The 15,439-nt window shown below is 47.3% G+C and overlaps 1 protein-coding gene across 1 annotated transcript; it reads left to right on the top strand.

The window, feature by feature from the left end:
- The first annotated feature begins 4,855 nt into the window (after positions 1 to 4,855).
- Positions 4,856 to 7,385, top strand: IL31 (interleukin 31). The gene is made up of 3 exons (XM_070629155.1): positions 4,856 to 4,970; positions 5,141 to 5,289; positions 6,684 to 7,385. The coding sequence occupies exons 1-3, from the start codon at positions 4,955 to 4,957 to the stop codon at positions 6,978 to 6,980; spliced, it is 462 nt and encodes a 153-aa protein (XP_070485256.1). The 5' UTR covers positions 4,856 to 4,954; the 3' UTR covers positions 6,981 to 7,385.
- The last annotated feature ends 8,054 nt before the right edge of the window (positions 7,386 to 15,439 follow it).

Genomic DNA, 15,439 nt, shown 5'->3' with positions numbered 1-15,439 from the left:
CTTCATAGGACCCATGTTCATAGGACCCACAGCAGCATTAGCATCATCTGAGGGTGGAGTTTTTAGCCTCTTGATGTCAACAGGTTGCCTATCGGACATCTGCGTGGGCCCAGTTGATGAGTTGGTGGTCTCAACCAGCCTGGAGTGGACAAAGGAGTTCTAATTCCTGATGAACAGCTCAAACACCCAATACCATGGTGACCCAGGCTCCAGCAAGATGTTATCTATAGGAGCCTAGTGGGTGTCAGAGAGCATATTGCCTAAACAGCACAGTTAACAATGGGTGGGTTAAACAGCTAAAAGCTATAATCAGTCACTGCAAAAAGGAAAAAAACTTTAGTTCCCAGCTACTTAATCATCAATGGCTAACTCTTTGCCAGTTTCAGTAACAAGCATTCTTTATATATTGTTCTTTTTTTTTTTTTTCCCCCCTGAGGAAGACTTGCCCTGAACTAACATCTGTACCAGTCTTCCTCTATTTTGCATGTGGGTTGCTGCCACAACATGGCTGACAAGTGGTGTAGGTCTGAGCCTGGGATCCAAACCCACAAACCCTGGGCTACTGAAGTGGAGCACTCTGAACTTAACCACTATGTCATAGGGCTGGCCCCAATATATTCTATTCTTTCTATATTTTGTCAGATATGTGGTTTGCAAATATTTTTCTCCCAGCCTAGGCTTGTCTTTTCATCCTCTGTGCAAGTGTCTTTAGAAGAGCAAAACATCTTAATTTTGAGGAAGTGCAATTTATTGATGTGATCCTTCCAAACACATCCACTGTGGTGGACATCTATCATTCTTTTTGACTGTCCTATGTCAGAACACCTTTACTATTATTAGAAAAATTCTCCAAAACTTGGATATAAGCCAAAAAGAGAACCATATGTCCTTCAAAGAATAAAACACATATTCATGAGTCTATAGTGACATAAACCAATCAAGAAGATGAATCAGGGATGACTTCTGGGATCTTGATTAAACAACTGGGTGGTTGATGTGCAGTGAGAGAAAAGAAGTCTGGAGAGGGGACATCGAGAGTCCTGTTTGGAATGAGTTAAGTTTGAGACGCCCACTGGGCTTCTATTTGACAGCAAGTCAACCATTGGATGGCAGCTAAGAGCTCAGGGATGAGGTCACACCTGGGGGATCTGTAGAACCCAAGACAGACAACAGAAGAGACAGCCAGGAACCCCCTTTCACCCTTAATCCCAAGTCCCCCTTCAGCCACTGCTGTTTCTTTCCTCTTCTTATCCAAGCTTCTTGAGAGAGCAGGCTATACACACTTTCCTTACTTCCCAAGCCACCACAACATGGCCTTCACCCCCAACAATTTATTCAAAATCCCCTAGCAAAGTTCCCAGTGACCTCATGTTGCCAAACCTGGTAAATCTCTTCAGCTTTTATCTTATTTGACCTTTCCATGGCTTATAATGGTGCCAATCATTTCCTCCTTCTTGCAAACCACTTTTCACCTTGTTCCATGACAACACCTTTCTCTAGCATATTTCTTTCCCTGTTGAGCGTGCTTTCTCATTGTTCCAGACTAAGTCATCTTCCTCTCCCTCTTTTGTTGATGGAATGTGCCCCAGGGCTCCACACTTGGTTTACACGTCTCACATCGCTCATCCCTTGTAGGCTTACAGTTTTATCAACCACAATATACAGATGGCACCCAAATTTATGTCTCTAGTTCCTTCCTTCAAGCTGCAAATCCAGATGTCTAATGCAGCTGTACGTCTTTATCTGAGAGTTCCACGATACTTCTATCTCACCACACCACAAACTGAATTCTTCACTTCACCTGAGCCCTGTGATTCTCTCTGTTTGTAACACCACCATCCATCCAGTTGCCCAAACCAGACACCTTACAGTTGTGCTCAACTCTTCCCTTTCCACTATCCCCACATCCACTCAATCATCCTCTCTTGTGAATTTTACCTCCTACATATTTCTCAAATCCATCCACATATCTTCATCTCCACTCTCACTATTACCCCGGTTCAGATCCTCGGCTTTGGACACATTGAGTGTGAGATACGGGTGGGACATTCACCTGGAGATGTTCATTAAGCAATTGGACATTTAGATCTAGAGTTTGAAGGAAAGAGACATTAAAGTGTGAGGAACATAGATCAAGGATGGGGCCCTTGGAGACACGTCCATTAAAGGGCCAACCCGGAAGGTGATTCAGCCTGAGAAGGCACTGTCAGGGAGGCAAACCATACCAGGATAATGTGGTCATGGAAGGAGAGGAAAGAGAAGTTATCAAGAAGGGAGGAAGTGGTCGGTAGCATTGCATACCCTAGAGGGGTCAAGTAAGACGAAGGCTGAAAAAATCCCAGTAAGGTTGACAGCATGAGGTCACTGGAGACTATACTAGTTCTCTATTGCTGTTGTAACAAATACCATAAACTCAGCAGTTTAAAACCACAAAGTCACTGTCTCACAGTTTCTGCAGGTCAGAAGTTCAGCATGGTGCAACTGGATTCTCTGCTCGGAATCTCACCTAGCTAAAGTCAAGGTATCAGCTGGAGCTAATGTTCTTACCTAGGGTCCAGGGTCCTCTTCCAAGCTCACTGGTTGTTGGCCAAATTAATTTCCTTTGACATTTTCCACGTGGCTCCTTCCATCTTCAAGCCAGCAAGGGAAGTTGAGTCCTTCTCATGCTTTGAATTTCTCTGACTTCCTCTTCTGCGCTACTCTCGTTTTTAAGGGCTCATGTGATTACATTGGACCAACCTGGTAATCAACCTATCTTAAGGTCAACTGATTAGTAACTTTAATTACATCTGTGAAGTCCCCTTTTTCATGTAAGATGACATAATTATGGGAGTAAACACCAGAGGGTGAACATCATAGGAGCAAAATTCTGCCTATCACAGACTTTGCTAGGGGATTTTCAATATATTCTTGGGGTGAAAACATATTGTGGTGGTTTGGGAAGTGAGGAAAAAGTGTGCATAGACCACTCTGTCAAGAAGCTTGGATAAGGGGCTGGCCCCGTGGCTGAGTAGTTAAGTTCACACGCTCCACTTCGGTGGCACAGGGTTTCGCTGGTTTGGATCCTGGGTTGGACATGGCACTGCTCATTGGGCCATGCTGAGGTGGCATCCCACATAGCACAACCACAAGCACTCACAACTAGAATATACAACTAGGTACTGGGGGGCTTTGGGGAGAAGAAGACGGAAAAAAAAAAAGAAGATTGGCAACAGTTGTTAGCTCAGGTGCCAATCTTTAAAAAAATAAAAGAAGCATCTTGGATAAGAAGAGGAAAGAGCAGTGGCTGAAGGGGGACTTGGGATTAAGGGTGAAAGGGGGTTCCTGGCTGTCTCTTCTGTTGTGGTTCTTGGGTTCTGTGGACCCCCCCAGGTGTGACCTCGTCCCTGAGCTCTTGGGTCCCATCCAATGGCCGACCTGACATCGAGTAGAAGCTCAGTGGGCATCTCAAACTTAACTCATTCCAAACAGGATTCCTGATTTCCCCTCTCCAGACTTCTTTTCTCTCACTGCACATCAACCACCCAGTTGCTTAATCAAGATCCAGAAGCCAGCCTTGATTTCTCTCTTTGATTCATCTCCACATCAGTCCACCAACCAGTTCTGTAGACTTCATCTCCATCCACTCCACCCTGGTCCAAGCCACCGTCATCTCTCATCTGGACAGTTGCATAACCTCCTAACTGGTCCCTCTGGTTTCATCTTGGATTGCCACAATCCCTTCTCCACTTAGCAGCCTATCTGTTTCTTGCTTTTTAAAGTCCACTAGATCCTATGTTTCCCTACCTATGGCCAAGCAGTGGTGCCTCAGCACAAGTTCTTCATCATGGTCTTGTAAGACCCTCGAGGCCCGGCCTCTGCCTCCCTCTCCACCGGCCTTCCCTTCTCCCACTTGACTCTGACTACCATGACCTGCCTCCTGTTCCTGACCACATCAAGCTAATTTTCACCTGAGAACTTTTGCACTGCTTTCCCCTCTGCTTGGAGGGCTCCAGATCTTCTCACAGCAGGCTACTTCTCATCTTCCAGGTCTCAGCTTAAATGCGACCTCCTCAGAGAGACTTTTCCTCGTCACCTGACTTACAGAGTCTCCCCATCACTCTCTATCGCGCCACCTTGTTGTATTTTTATAGCTCTTATCATTTGCCCAAAGCTTTCTTGTTTGTTCACACTGTTTATTGTCTGCCTCTTGCCCACTAGAACGCCAGCTCCTTGCAGGCAGGGACCTTGCCTAACTTCTTCACCTCCACTCCTGAGACCCTGGAAGAGTGTCTGGTCAAAGTTGGCACTCAAAATATGAATAAGAGGTTTCAACAAATACCTCTTGAGCACAGATTCTGGTTCTAGGCCCTGCGATTGCAAAGATGCAGTTGGGAGTCTGATGATGTTCGAGGTCAAGCAGAGTGGAGAGGAATACTTTGACTCACTATGCTCACAGTGGTTATCTGGGCCGTCCCCGCACACTGGCACAGGCATGCTTCAGAAATTTCCAAAGATAATACCTTTTGCAAACCTCAGGCCAGCTTTATGCTTACGCACACTCACTGTGACCCTCCCCAGAAATTCCCTGCAGGGGACTGACCTGCAAATCCTGTAAGTCATTTGTTCCTTGTGGGTTGCGCCCGTCTACCATGGGCTTCAAACTTTCTTCAAGTCAAATCAACAAGCTCTTTCCAAGAAGAAATGGCAGAGAGATGTGTGTGTGTACTGAGTCAGGCATCTGCCTACCTTGAGGGTAACCTCAGCATTTCCTTCCAGCCCTGCTTTCACCCAGCCTTGGGTGGCAGAATTTTGAAAGTGTTTTCTGAAGAAAAGCTGAGCAATAATTTGCCATGGGCGGGACATTAATTGCTCTTCTTCCTCACAACTGGCCCTTTATATATCTCCTGAAGACCATGGCGAACACATCTGGTTCAAGAAGCTGGTGCTGAAGCAGGCCTTGTGCTCTCTCGCCATGGTCTCCCATATAGGTACCACTGCGTCCTGCTGCCTCTGGTTCTTGGGCTGTCTCATCACACAGGGAGGAAGCCTCTGGAGGGGCTTGGCCCAGTGGTTGCTCAACGATGGCTTAAGTGATTGAAGCTCGGGTGGGCGGGGGTAGCTGCCTCATGTGCCTCACAGCATCGTTCTCTTTCTCCAGGATCCACTAGGTTTGCCCTGTTCCTGCTCTGCTGTTTGGGAACTTTGATGTTCTCTCATACGGGACCCATCTATCAGCTACAACCAAAAGAAATACAAGCAATAATCGTAGAATTACAGAACTTGTCTAAGAAACTTTTGGATGACTACGTAAGTGCCCTAGAGACTTCTATTCTAAGCTGTTTCTTTAAAACGCCTTACATTGCCTCCAGAAGAAGCCTATTCTTTTCAGACCTGAAGCTAGGGCTGTGGATACGCCAGGAAGGGATGGGAACAACTAGATAGGCTGTTATGGAATTTTTATGAAGGTAGGGGTCAAAGGCAGGAATTAGCCCAGCCAGCCAAAAACTCAACAGTTTCTCATGTACTATAGCATTTGCTTTAGTAGGCTTGCTCACCTCTAACATTTTTCGTTCATAGTAATATTCAATTAGTTTTCCTGCCTCTAGCACATCCCTAGAGATGGGCCATCTGCCCGCCCATTCAGGAGCCCCTAAGGAGCAGCAAATGCCAACCTAAGCCATAAATGATGTCCCAGCAAACGCAGGACATTAAAATCCTCTTGTGGGTCACTGTTAGCACAGAGAAGGGCAGTTAACAAATTAGGTGTCTGTTTGCATGCTACTTTACTTATTTAATTAGAACCTGGTCGGCTTCTAGCAGAGGCACTGCTGAGCCTGACTCCATCGGGAAGAAAGTATGGCTGAATAAATGTAAATATTCTTTCATTTTCTCAGAGTTGTGATTAAGACAGAACCACTTAGGTGGCTTTGATTAAACAAACAAATATCAAAACGTGGAAACAATTCGGGAAATTGGCCTTGCCCTTCCCTTCCTCCCTGGCGTGTAAACCTTAGCCTCGGCTTTTACAGACACAAAGGCACAGGTTGTTTACCAGCCCAGGCGACTGGGAAGTTCAGGCTGATCAGATGCTCATGGCACTTCAGTTGAACCCAAAAGCTCTTAGTTCTTAGGAATAGGGACAGGAGAGGGCACGGTCTGGAGTCCTTGTCATCTTGGAAAAACTCTCCCTGGCATCTTGGAGGCCTTTCCAGGCAAGCGTACTGCCCCTCTCCACCGCCATGGGGCGTGAGGGGACATTGGCCTTAATGCCGAGTCACAACGAGCAAGGAGCAGCATGGAAACCCAGATGCTCTCCTATTCTTCACCTCTCTGGGCCCCCAAGCCATTAAAAGCAGGTTCCAGAAGGCTGTGGAGACCTCAGCTAGATAGAGCAGAGGAGGCAGAACGGGGTAGTGGTTAGTAGCCAGGCTCCAGAATTACCGCTTGACGTGGGTTGGAATCCTGGGTCTGCCGCTTGATCGTGGGCCAGCTCCGCACAGCACTTGAGCTTTATTTTTCTCTGGGAATGGGGATGGTGATGACTGCAGCCTCAGACGGGTGTTGCACCAATTAGATGCTATGGCGAGAAGGAGGAGCTCGCCCAAGCCAGTCACAGGGGAAGCATTCAGATGTCAGCCATTGGGATTTCTAGCTGTTATTACAAACCCAATGCTCACTCTTTTCTCTCCCTCCTTCCACAGCTGAACAAAGAGAAGGGAGTGCAAAAATTCGACAGTGACTTGCCGTCATGTTTCACCTCTGACTCCCAAGCACCAGGCAACATCAACAGCTCAGCCATCCTGCCTTATTTCAAGGCCATCAGTCCATCATTAAATAACGATAAGAGCCTTTACATCATAGAACAGCTCGACAAACTCAATTTTCAAAATGCACCAGAAACAGAAGTTTCTATGCCTACAGATAACTTTGAACGTAAAAGATTCATCTTGACCATTTTACGATGGTTTTCAAACTGCCTGGAACATAGAGCTCAGTAGGTCATTTAAGGCCATCTGGTTGAACCGATTCCTTACAGAATGACAGAAACGTATGAAGCCTGAAAAAGAGATGAGCTCAGTGTGAGAACTCTGCTGTCAGTTATTAAGTAAATGATTCCATGAACTATCTCAATGAATCCCCAGATGGGCCAGTCCTGCAAGGACTGAGATAATCAATAGATGAGTTGAATTGTAAAAGATTTCAAGTTATGTCATTGTTTTTCATCTTGGTATTTATAGAATATTTTTCTTCTTCAGACTTAAATGTTACTTTTTCTCAGTAAACCCTTGTGAGGGTAGGAGGTGGCAGCTATGTTAGTTTATTGATATTTATTGTATTGAGAGTTAATGCTCCTCGGAGGAGCTCTTGGAAACTATTTAATAAATTATATTGAATTTTCCTCATAATCTGTCTTGGATTTTGTGAGAAGGTTAAAATGCGGGACTGGGAATCCGGGCTGGGTGGTATGACTGAGGGAACGTGGGACATGCTGTGGAAACAGATACTAATTCTGTCACTGCCAATTCTCCCCACAGGACAGGCTCAGTTGCAAATGATAGTAATTCTAGAAGCAACAACCATTTATTATTTTCTTTATGCCAGGCCATGTGGTGGGGAAACTGAGGCAAGAAGTCATTTAGTCACTTGCCCAAGGTCACACAGCTGTGAAGTGGTGGGACTCAGATTCAAGCTTGCTCTTCACCGCTCTGCCCAACCTTTGTCCCTCCTGGACAGTGACGGGGTCTTAGAGGCACTTAACGCCATGCCTGGCACAGAGCTATCATTCAAACGTCTACTGCGTGATTCCCTACTGGATTTCCAGTGCCTCTGCTCCTGCAAAGACCTGTTCCATCATTTCGTCAGTGATAGCTTCACAACCAGGGCCAAAGATTTTATTGTTTGAATAAATGTTGGGTCCCAGATTCTTACAGATCATCTGGATTAATGGTTCTCAAAGCGTCTCTGGACCCACAGCACCAGCATCACCTGGGAATGGGTTAGAAATGCAAATCCCTGGACCTCACCCCAGACATGGTGGGGGTACAGCCAGCAATCCGTGTTTTAATGAAACCTCCAGGTGATTCACATGCACGCTCAAGCCTGAGAACCACTGATCTAGAGTCGATCAGCACCTTCATCTTCATCTTCATCTTATTTTGGGGGAAACTGAGGCCCAAAGAGAGACTATGATTTTCCCAAGTTCTCATATAAGGGAGGTGAGGTTAGGACTCTGAGAGATGCAGTTCAGCCTTGGACCTCTTCTCATTCTTACTCTTGGTATTTCCACTCCAGTCCAACACCAGGCTTTTAAGCCCCCAAATGTCCTAGCCTTCAATGACAATATTTTGGTCAATACATTCAGAAACACCTACTGTGGTGGACACCTATCATTCTTTTTAACTGTCCTATATTGGAACACCTTTACTATTACTAGAAAAATTATCCAAAAACTGGGAAATAAGGCAAAAAGATGACCATATGTCCTTCCAAAGAGCAAAATAAATATCCATTAGTCTGCAGTGACATAAACAAACAAACGGAGGAGAAGGGACAAATGTTCCTTACAGAGTTTTAATTAGTAAATGCAGAGGAATGAGGGAAAGAGGTAGTCACCGTTGGAACACTGCAGAGCGAATTGCTCCACGCGGGCTCCGCACACACGGCTGAAACCTACGGGCGACACTTGGAGGAGAAGCAGGGAACCTGCGTAGCCTCGCGGCACTTTCCCTCAGATGTTTACTAACGATCGTGGCGGGTTAACTCGCATCCACACACTCTCTGCCGTTCCTCCTCCAGGACGTGTTGCTGAGCCCCCTCCCCTCCCCTCCCCTCCCCTCCCCTCCCCTCGACAGCAGGCTGGAGTGCGGACTCGCTTCTCTCGCGCAGAGGACGGCCGAGAAGGAGAGCAGCCAAGGGAGGACAAACAAGGCAGACCCCACCCTCATCCACGGAGCCGGGCGGTCACACCCGGCCCGTGGGCGTCAGGCGCTCCTGACCGAGGCGATGGGAGGGGCGCCTCGCTCCCCTCTGTGGGACTCTTCCCCGAGATCCACAGGCCCAGTGTCCTCATGAGGTGACATCAGACAAACCCACATTGAGGGACATTCTACAGACTCCCTGACCAGTGCTCTTCAAAAGCATCAGGGCCAGGAAAGACAAGGAGAGAGGAGGAACCGTCACAGACTGGGGACCAAGGAGACAGTGGGATTGAACACAATCTTGGAGGGGATCCCAAAAAAGGATGTTAGTGAAAAAACTGGTGAAAATCCAAATTAAGCCTATACTAGTGTTAATATCTTAGTTTTGATAAATATACCATGGTTATGTAAGACCTTCACATTTAGAAGGTGGGAGAAGGGTAGATGAGAACTCTGTACTATCTATAATTTTTCTGTATATCTAAAATTATTTCAAAATAAAACATTTTTTAAAAAAAATCCAGCTCCCCAGACACACTAGCCACATTTTAAGTGCTCAACAGCCTCATGTGGCTCGTGGCTCCTGCATTAGACAGCACAGATACAGAACATTTCCATTGTCACAGAAAGTTCTATTTGACAGAGTTGCTTTCGGGAAATGGGGCTTTCTTTGACATGATTTATTAATTAGGCCCCAGTGTCTGTAAACTTGTAGAAAACTGAAAGATGCAAATGATTTCTATCAAGTGGAGACGTTAAGATAACCCTGGGGGGGTGACGGTTTTATTGACATTAACCAGCTGAACATCTGCCTTAGCGTTTTGCCCCAGCCTTCTTTTCCTCACTGATGAGGGTAGACAGATGAGAGAGGGATGCTAGTTTCTCGTATCGTCCTTTGAATCGTTGGTGCTGCACTGATAATTCCTTCACTGAGGAGGTAAATAACACCTTGGCACATGCCCACTCTGTCTTTATTTGAGAATTACGTCTTAACAGTCTGAGACACGTTTGCTGGAAGGCAGAGCCTGCTTCCTGCATTGAAGCTGAAAAGGTGAGACATTTGCCTCCCCAGCCTTCCTTGCGGCCAGCGTGCGGGCATGAAAGGAAAACTGTTTCTCCACTCCCACACCACTTTCCACACCAAATGTGTGGGTTTCCACTCCAAGCAATTCTCCATTTCTTCTGGACACCAACTGGGTGTCCCACAAGTCAATCTAATTCTGACACTAATTCCCGGAGTTAGTACAGACCCCACAGGTTAAGGGCTCAATCCCATAAGACTGTCCCCCACCCACTGCAGATGCCAATTACAGGTAGCAGGTCCCCAGGTTACCCACACTTCTGTGTGACCTGGCTACAAATCAGAGGGTCCCACAACCCTCTACTCTGGTTTAGTAATTTGCTAGAATGGCTCACAGGACTCAGGAAAACATTTTACTTATGTTTACTGGTTTACTATAATGGATATTATAAATAATACAGATGAACAGCTAGATGAAGAGGCACATAAGGCAAGGCCTGGAAGGGTCTCAAGCCCAGGAGCTTCTGTCCCCATGAGGTCAGGTTGTGCCACCCCCCTGGCACATGGATGCATTCACCAACCCTGAAGATCTGTGACCCCTATAATTCAGAGATTTTTATGGAGGTTTCAGCATGTAGGCTGGGTTGATCATTACCTCAATCTTCAGCCCCTCGCCTTCCCCAGAGGAGGAGAGAGAGGGAGGATGGAGTTGAAAGTTCCAAGCTTCTAATCATGGCTTGGTCTTTCTGGTGACCAGCCTCCATCCTGAAGCTATCCAGGAGCCCACCAAGAGTCGTCTCACTAGAACCAAAGATGCTCCTATCAGCCAGGAAATTCCAAGGGATTTACGGGTTCTGTGTCAAACGCTCCTGTCATCCCCATCACTCAGGAAATTACAAGGAGCTCTGCGTGAGGAACTGGGCGCAGAGACCAAATATATATTTCTTACTATGTCACAGCATGTGACCATAGCAATACAATCAGACTGCTGATGAGGGACTAGTGACACGAAACAGCAGGGATGGTGGAAAGTTAATCATTGCTGGGAAAGATGGCGATTGCAGTGAGACCCAGTCTGTAGGGCAGCAGGGGCTGAGCTGTTAGTGGCTGCCAACCCCCCACCCCCACCCCGGAGAGGTCCCCAGTGAGCAAGGGCTCACAGCGATTCTGCGAGCCCCTCTGAGCCTTTCAAAACCTCACATTCAGCTTGAATCAACCAGAAGACTTGGTCAGTGTTGCTTGATTGATAGACCCACCCAGGATCTCCCGAAGATCTGGCAGCAGCCTGGGCCTTTCTCTTTTTTTCACCAAAAGCCCACAGTTCTGGAGATGACTCAGCCGCTGGCTGGGGGACTCCACCACGGGTCTTCTGACTAAAACCGCTTCACTGTTCTGGCAGGGAAAGGAAATCTTACGCAGTTTTTTATTTTTCCTCTCGTACTTCCAGATCCTCCCCCTACAGCTTTGCCACCGGAGAGGCACACCCGCTAACCAAATTCCCTCCTTCCTTTGGGTCGAGCACCCCAAACTTTAGTCTGGGCTACAGGGCCGGCTTTACGGGCCCACGACCCGTGCAGTCGAACAGGGCCCGTGCTCAGAAGGGCCCCACACTTGTTTTAAAGCTCTGTTGTCACTGTCTTGAAATTCTTAATGATTTAGGAACAGGGGCCCTACACTTTCATTTTGTGCTGGGGCCTGCAAACTCTGGAGCTGATCCTGCTGGGGTGTTTGGATGAAATGCAGATTCTTTGGTTTTACATTGAGATTCTGATTGAGCAGGTCTGGGCTGTGTCCTGAAATCAGTATTTTAACCGCTTTCTTGACTTATAATTTACATCCCTCAAAGTTCACCCATTTCAAGTGTATAATTTGATGTTCTTTCAGTATAGTCAGAGCTGTGCAGCCATCGCCGCGAATTCCAGCACATTTTCATCACCCCAAAAAGAAGCCCTGTTCCCTTTAACCAGTCCCTCCCTTTGCCCCCTCCCTTCGGCCTCTAGCAACCCCGAATCTACTTTGTCTGAATAATTTGCCTGTTCCAAACATTTCATAGCAATGGGATCATACGACATGTGGCCTTCTGTGTCTGGCTTCTTCCACGCAGCTCGTGTTTCCCAGGTTCATTCGTGTTGTAGCAGGTGTCAGTGCTTCATTCCTTTCCACTGGTGAGCAATACAGGATCAGTATTTTTTAAACCAGCCCCTGAGGCCTGATGCAGGTGGTATGGCGACATTTGCCTTGAAGCCTGCTTTCCCCATTTCTGAGAAACAGGAAAAATTTGGAGGGGAAATGAGGGAGGAGATTAAGGGCAGAAACGTGCCTCTAAATCAAGACCACCTACCACAGCGTCATGCAAGAGGGAAAACCCAATTCAACTTTGCCCCTCCTGAAAGCAGCAACATAGGACAGAGACGACCACAGGTGATAAATCCTGTTACCTGGAACTAAACTAACAAGAACTCTCAGATAATTAGAATTTCTTTTGGTGATAACCCACCAAAACCTAGAGAGAGGCAAAAAGATAAGCAGATCTTGGCATTTTGTGACAAATTTAATATCTCCTCCACCAAATGATTGTGATCAAAATACTCCAAAATCATGACTTTTAACAATCAAGTGCCACTGACTCACAGAAAGTTGACATTTTATATTAAATATGTAACCGTAGGAGTCAACCTTTAAATCTTGCTCAACGTCTACTTTATTTTTGAGGAAGATTGGCCCTGAGCTAACATCTGCCACCAATCCTCCTCTTTTTGCTGAGGAAGATTGGCCCTGAGCTAATATCCATGCCCATCTTCCTTTCCTTTATATGTGAGACACCTGCCACAGCATGGCTTGCAGAGCAGTGCTATGTCCACCCCCGGGATCTGAACTGGTGAACCCCGGGCCGCCAAAGTGGAGCACGTGAACTGAACTGCGCCACTGGGCTGGCCCTTCAACATCTACTTTAACTTGCCACCTGCAGCCCCTAGTTGCCCCCGCCTCCCTGAAGTCTATCAGGGATCCCCCATCCCACGTCTGTGACATGGACGTGGGGAAGGGGCAGCTGGTGGGACGGCATAGGGCTGAGGGCTCATTCAGTGGGTCACCTGATACCTGCTTTGTGCTAGTTCTGTGCTGGGCACAGCAGTGACCATGGGGCCCCTGTCCTGACAGGTAGGATAAATGATAGTGACAAACACGACCAGTGTCTTGAGGAAATAGACATAGGGTGCTTGTGTGTGTGCCTGTGTGTACACGTGTGTGTATGTGTGCACCCACGTGTCGGGGAGAGGAACACTAGGGCTGGTTCCTGAAGAAACGTTCTGATGTTTAAGGATTAAGATGGAAGAAAAGGCTGGAACGGGCCTGTGGCGTACTGGCTAAATTTGGCGTGCTTCGCTTCAGTGGCCCAGCTTTGGTTCCTGGGCACGGACCTACACCACTTGTGGCCATGCTGTGGCAGCAGCCCACATACAAAACAGAGGAAGATTGGCACAGATGTTAACTCAGGAAGAATCTTTCACAGCAAAACAAAAACAAAAACAAAAACAAAAGATGGAAGAAAAGGGGAGCTGGCCAGGAAAGGAAAGGGAGATGGGGAAAGGCTTGGGAAGAGGAAACAGGCCTTAGGAAAACAAAACAGAACACAGAATGTTCAAAGTACTGAAAAGAGTAAAAAAACTGAGGTTGGAAAGGGAAGCAGGGGCCAGACAGCAGGAGGGGTGGGGCGGGGGCCAACAGGAGGGTTTGGCCTTTATGGGGAAAGCCCTTGAAGGACCGAGTAGAGGAGTGAGGAGTAGAGGAGCATGACGGCTAGACCTGCACTTTTCCAAGTGCTGACTACGAGAGAGATTGTAAGACAGGACGGAAGGAAGGACACCACCATGTGAGCGGGTTGAGAAATCATGGCAACTCAGACCCGGGTGACGGTGGTGGGATGGAGAAGAGCGGACGATGTGTTTGGGAGAAATTCGGAAGACAAACTTGACAGGACATGGTGTCGGGGAGGCGAGAGGAGGGGAAGGACATCAAGGAGACTCCTCCGGATTTGGTGGCTGGAGGCCATTACAAGACAAAAAGCAATCCTTTAGCCTTCTCACCCTGACCACATAGCCCTGCTACCTTGGAAACAACTTGATTTCTTCCTCTATAAAGTGGTATAAAATATCGGTTGTCATCCTGTGGTGGCTGTGCATTGCTGTGATGATGAAAGCTATGCACCAGTATTTCAAATACCAGCAAGTCACCCATGGTGGACAGGTTTCACAGAGCTTCCAGACTAAGACAGACTAGGAAGAAAGACCTAGCCACTCACTTCTGAAAAAACTGGCCATGAAAACCCTGTGAACAGCAGCAGAGAATTGTCTGATACAGCACCAGAAGGGGAGAGGATGGTGCAAAAACACCAGGCAGGGCTCCACTCTGCTGTCCAAAGGGTCGCTAGTAGTCAGAATTGACTCAAAAGCACTAACAACAAAAAATGAGAATAATCAGGGACAAGCCTGGTGGTAAAGTGGTTAAATTTGCATGCTTCATTTCGGCAGCCCAGGGTTCTCCAGTTTGGATCCCGTGCATGGACCTACATATCACTCAAGTCATACTGTGGTGGCATCCCACATACAAAAGAGGAAGATTGGCACAGATGTTAGCTCAGGGCCAGTCTTCCTCACTACAAAAAAAGGGGGGGGGGGAATAATCATACCACCAACTTGAGAATTGTCCACAGCCATGTATGTGTCCAAGGTGGCCCAGTGGCTGATGCTGAGAACAAGATCCAGTGTTCTGGCCTCACTCCCTTTAGACACTCTGCTCCTCTTTCCAGCCTATCCATACTCTACCTTCTTCTCCAAATTATGCCCCAAGCATCCTTCAAGATCCTATACATAATAAAACAGACATATATCAATTAGCTCAATGGACAGTGAATTTCTCCTAGCCCAAAGGAGTCCATGAGCCACTTACCTCCCTAGGGCCCCTGGTTCTCAAGGCCCAAAGTCTTGCTTTGCGTCATGAAACTTTTTTTCTCAGGGCAGGCGTGGGGGTTTGATCAGACAAGAGCCTGTGTACCAACCCACTGCATTTTAGTCAAGAGATACGGATCTGGGCAGTTGTTCAGTAAACAAGCCGGCAGCTCCACACAGGGGCCAGGCAACCTGCAAAGGGACAGCTTGGCTCGTCTCGTTGGGTCACCCTGCCGAGGCACAAGGAGCTGGGGTGGGGGAGTGGGGAGCACAGGAAGATGGTGTGTAAGAGAAAAGCTTCTACATTAAACAGAGATAATTAAAATCTTCTCAGCACAACAAAGGGACATCTCTGCTTGTAGACATCCCAGCATTTTCCATCTATGATATTGGGTCAGTGGTTAGCAGGGAGCCCATGGCCTCCTGGGGCCACTGCCACGACTCAGAATCCTTTCAGTGCTGGGCCAGTGTTGGCCGTCCTGACGATAACCTACACTCTCTTAAGTACAGTGCTTCATGGGTTACTGAGCACCCTGATGTCCATGAGTCTACGTGAACCTCAAAACCACCCT

The sequence above is a fragment of the Equus przewalskii genome, chromosome 7, assembly GCF_037783145.1.
Source record: "Equus przewalskii isolate Varuska chromosome 7, EquPr2, whole genome shotgun sequence".
Taxonomy (NCBI): Eukaryota; Metazoa; Chordata; class Mammalia; order Perissodactyla; family Equidae; genus Equus; species Equus przewalskii.
This window is presented reverse-complemented; position numbering and strand designations above follow the sequence as displayed.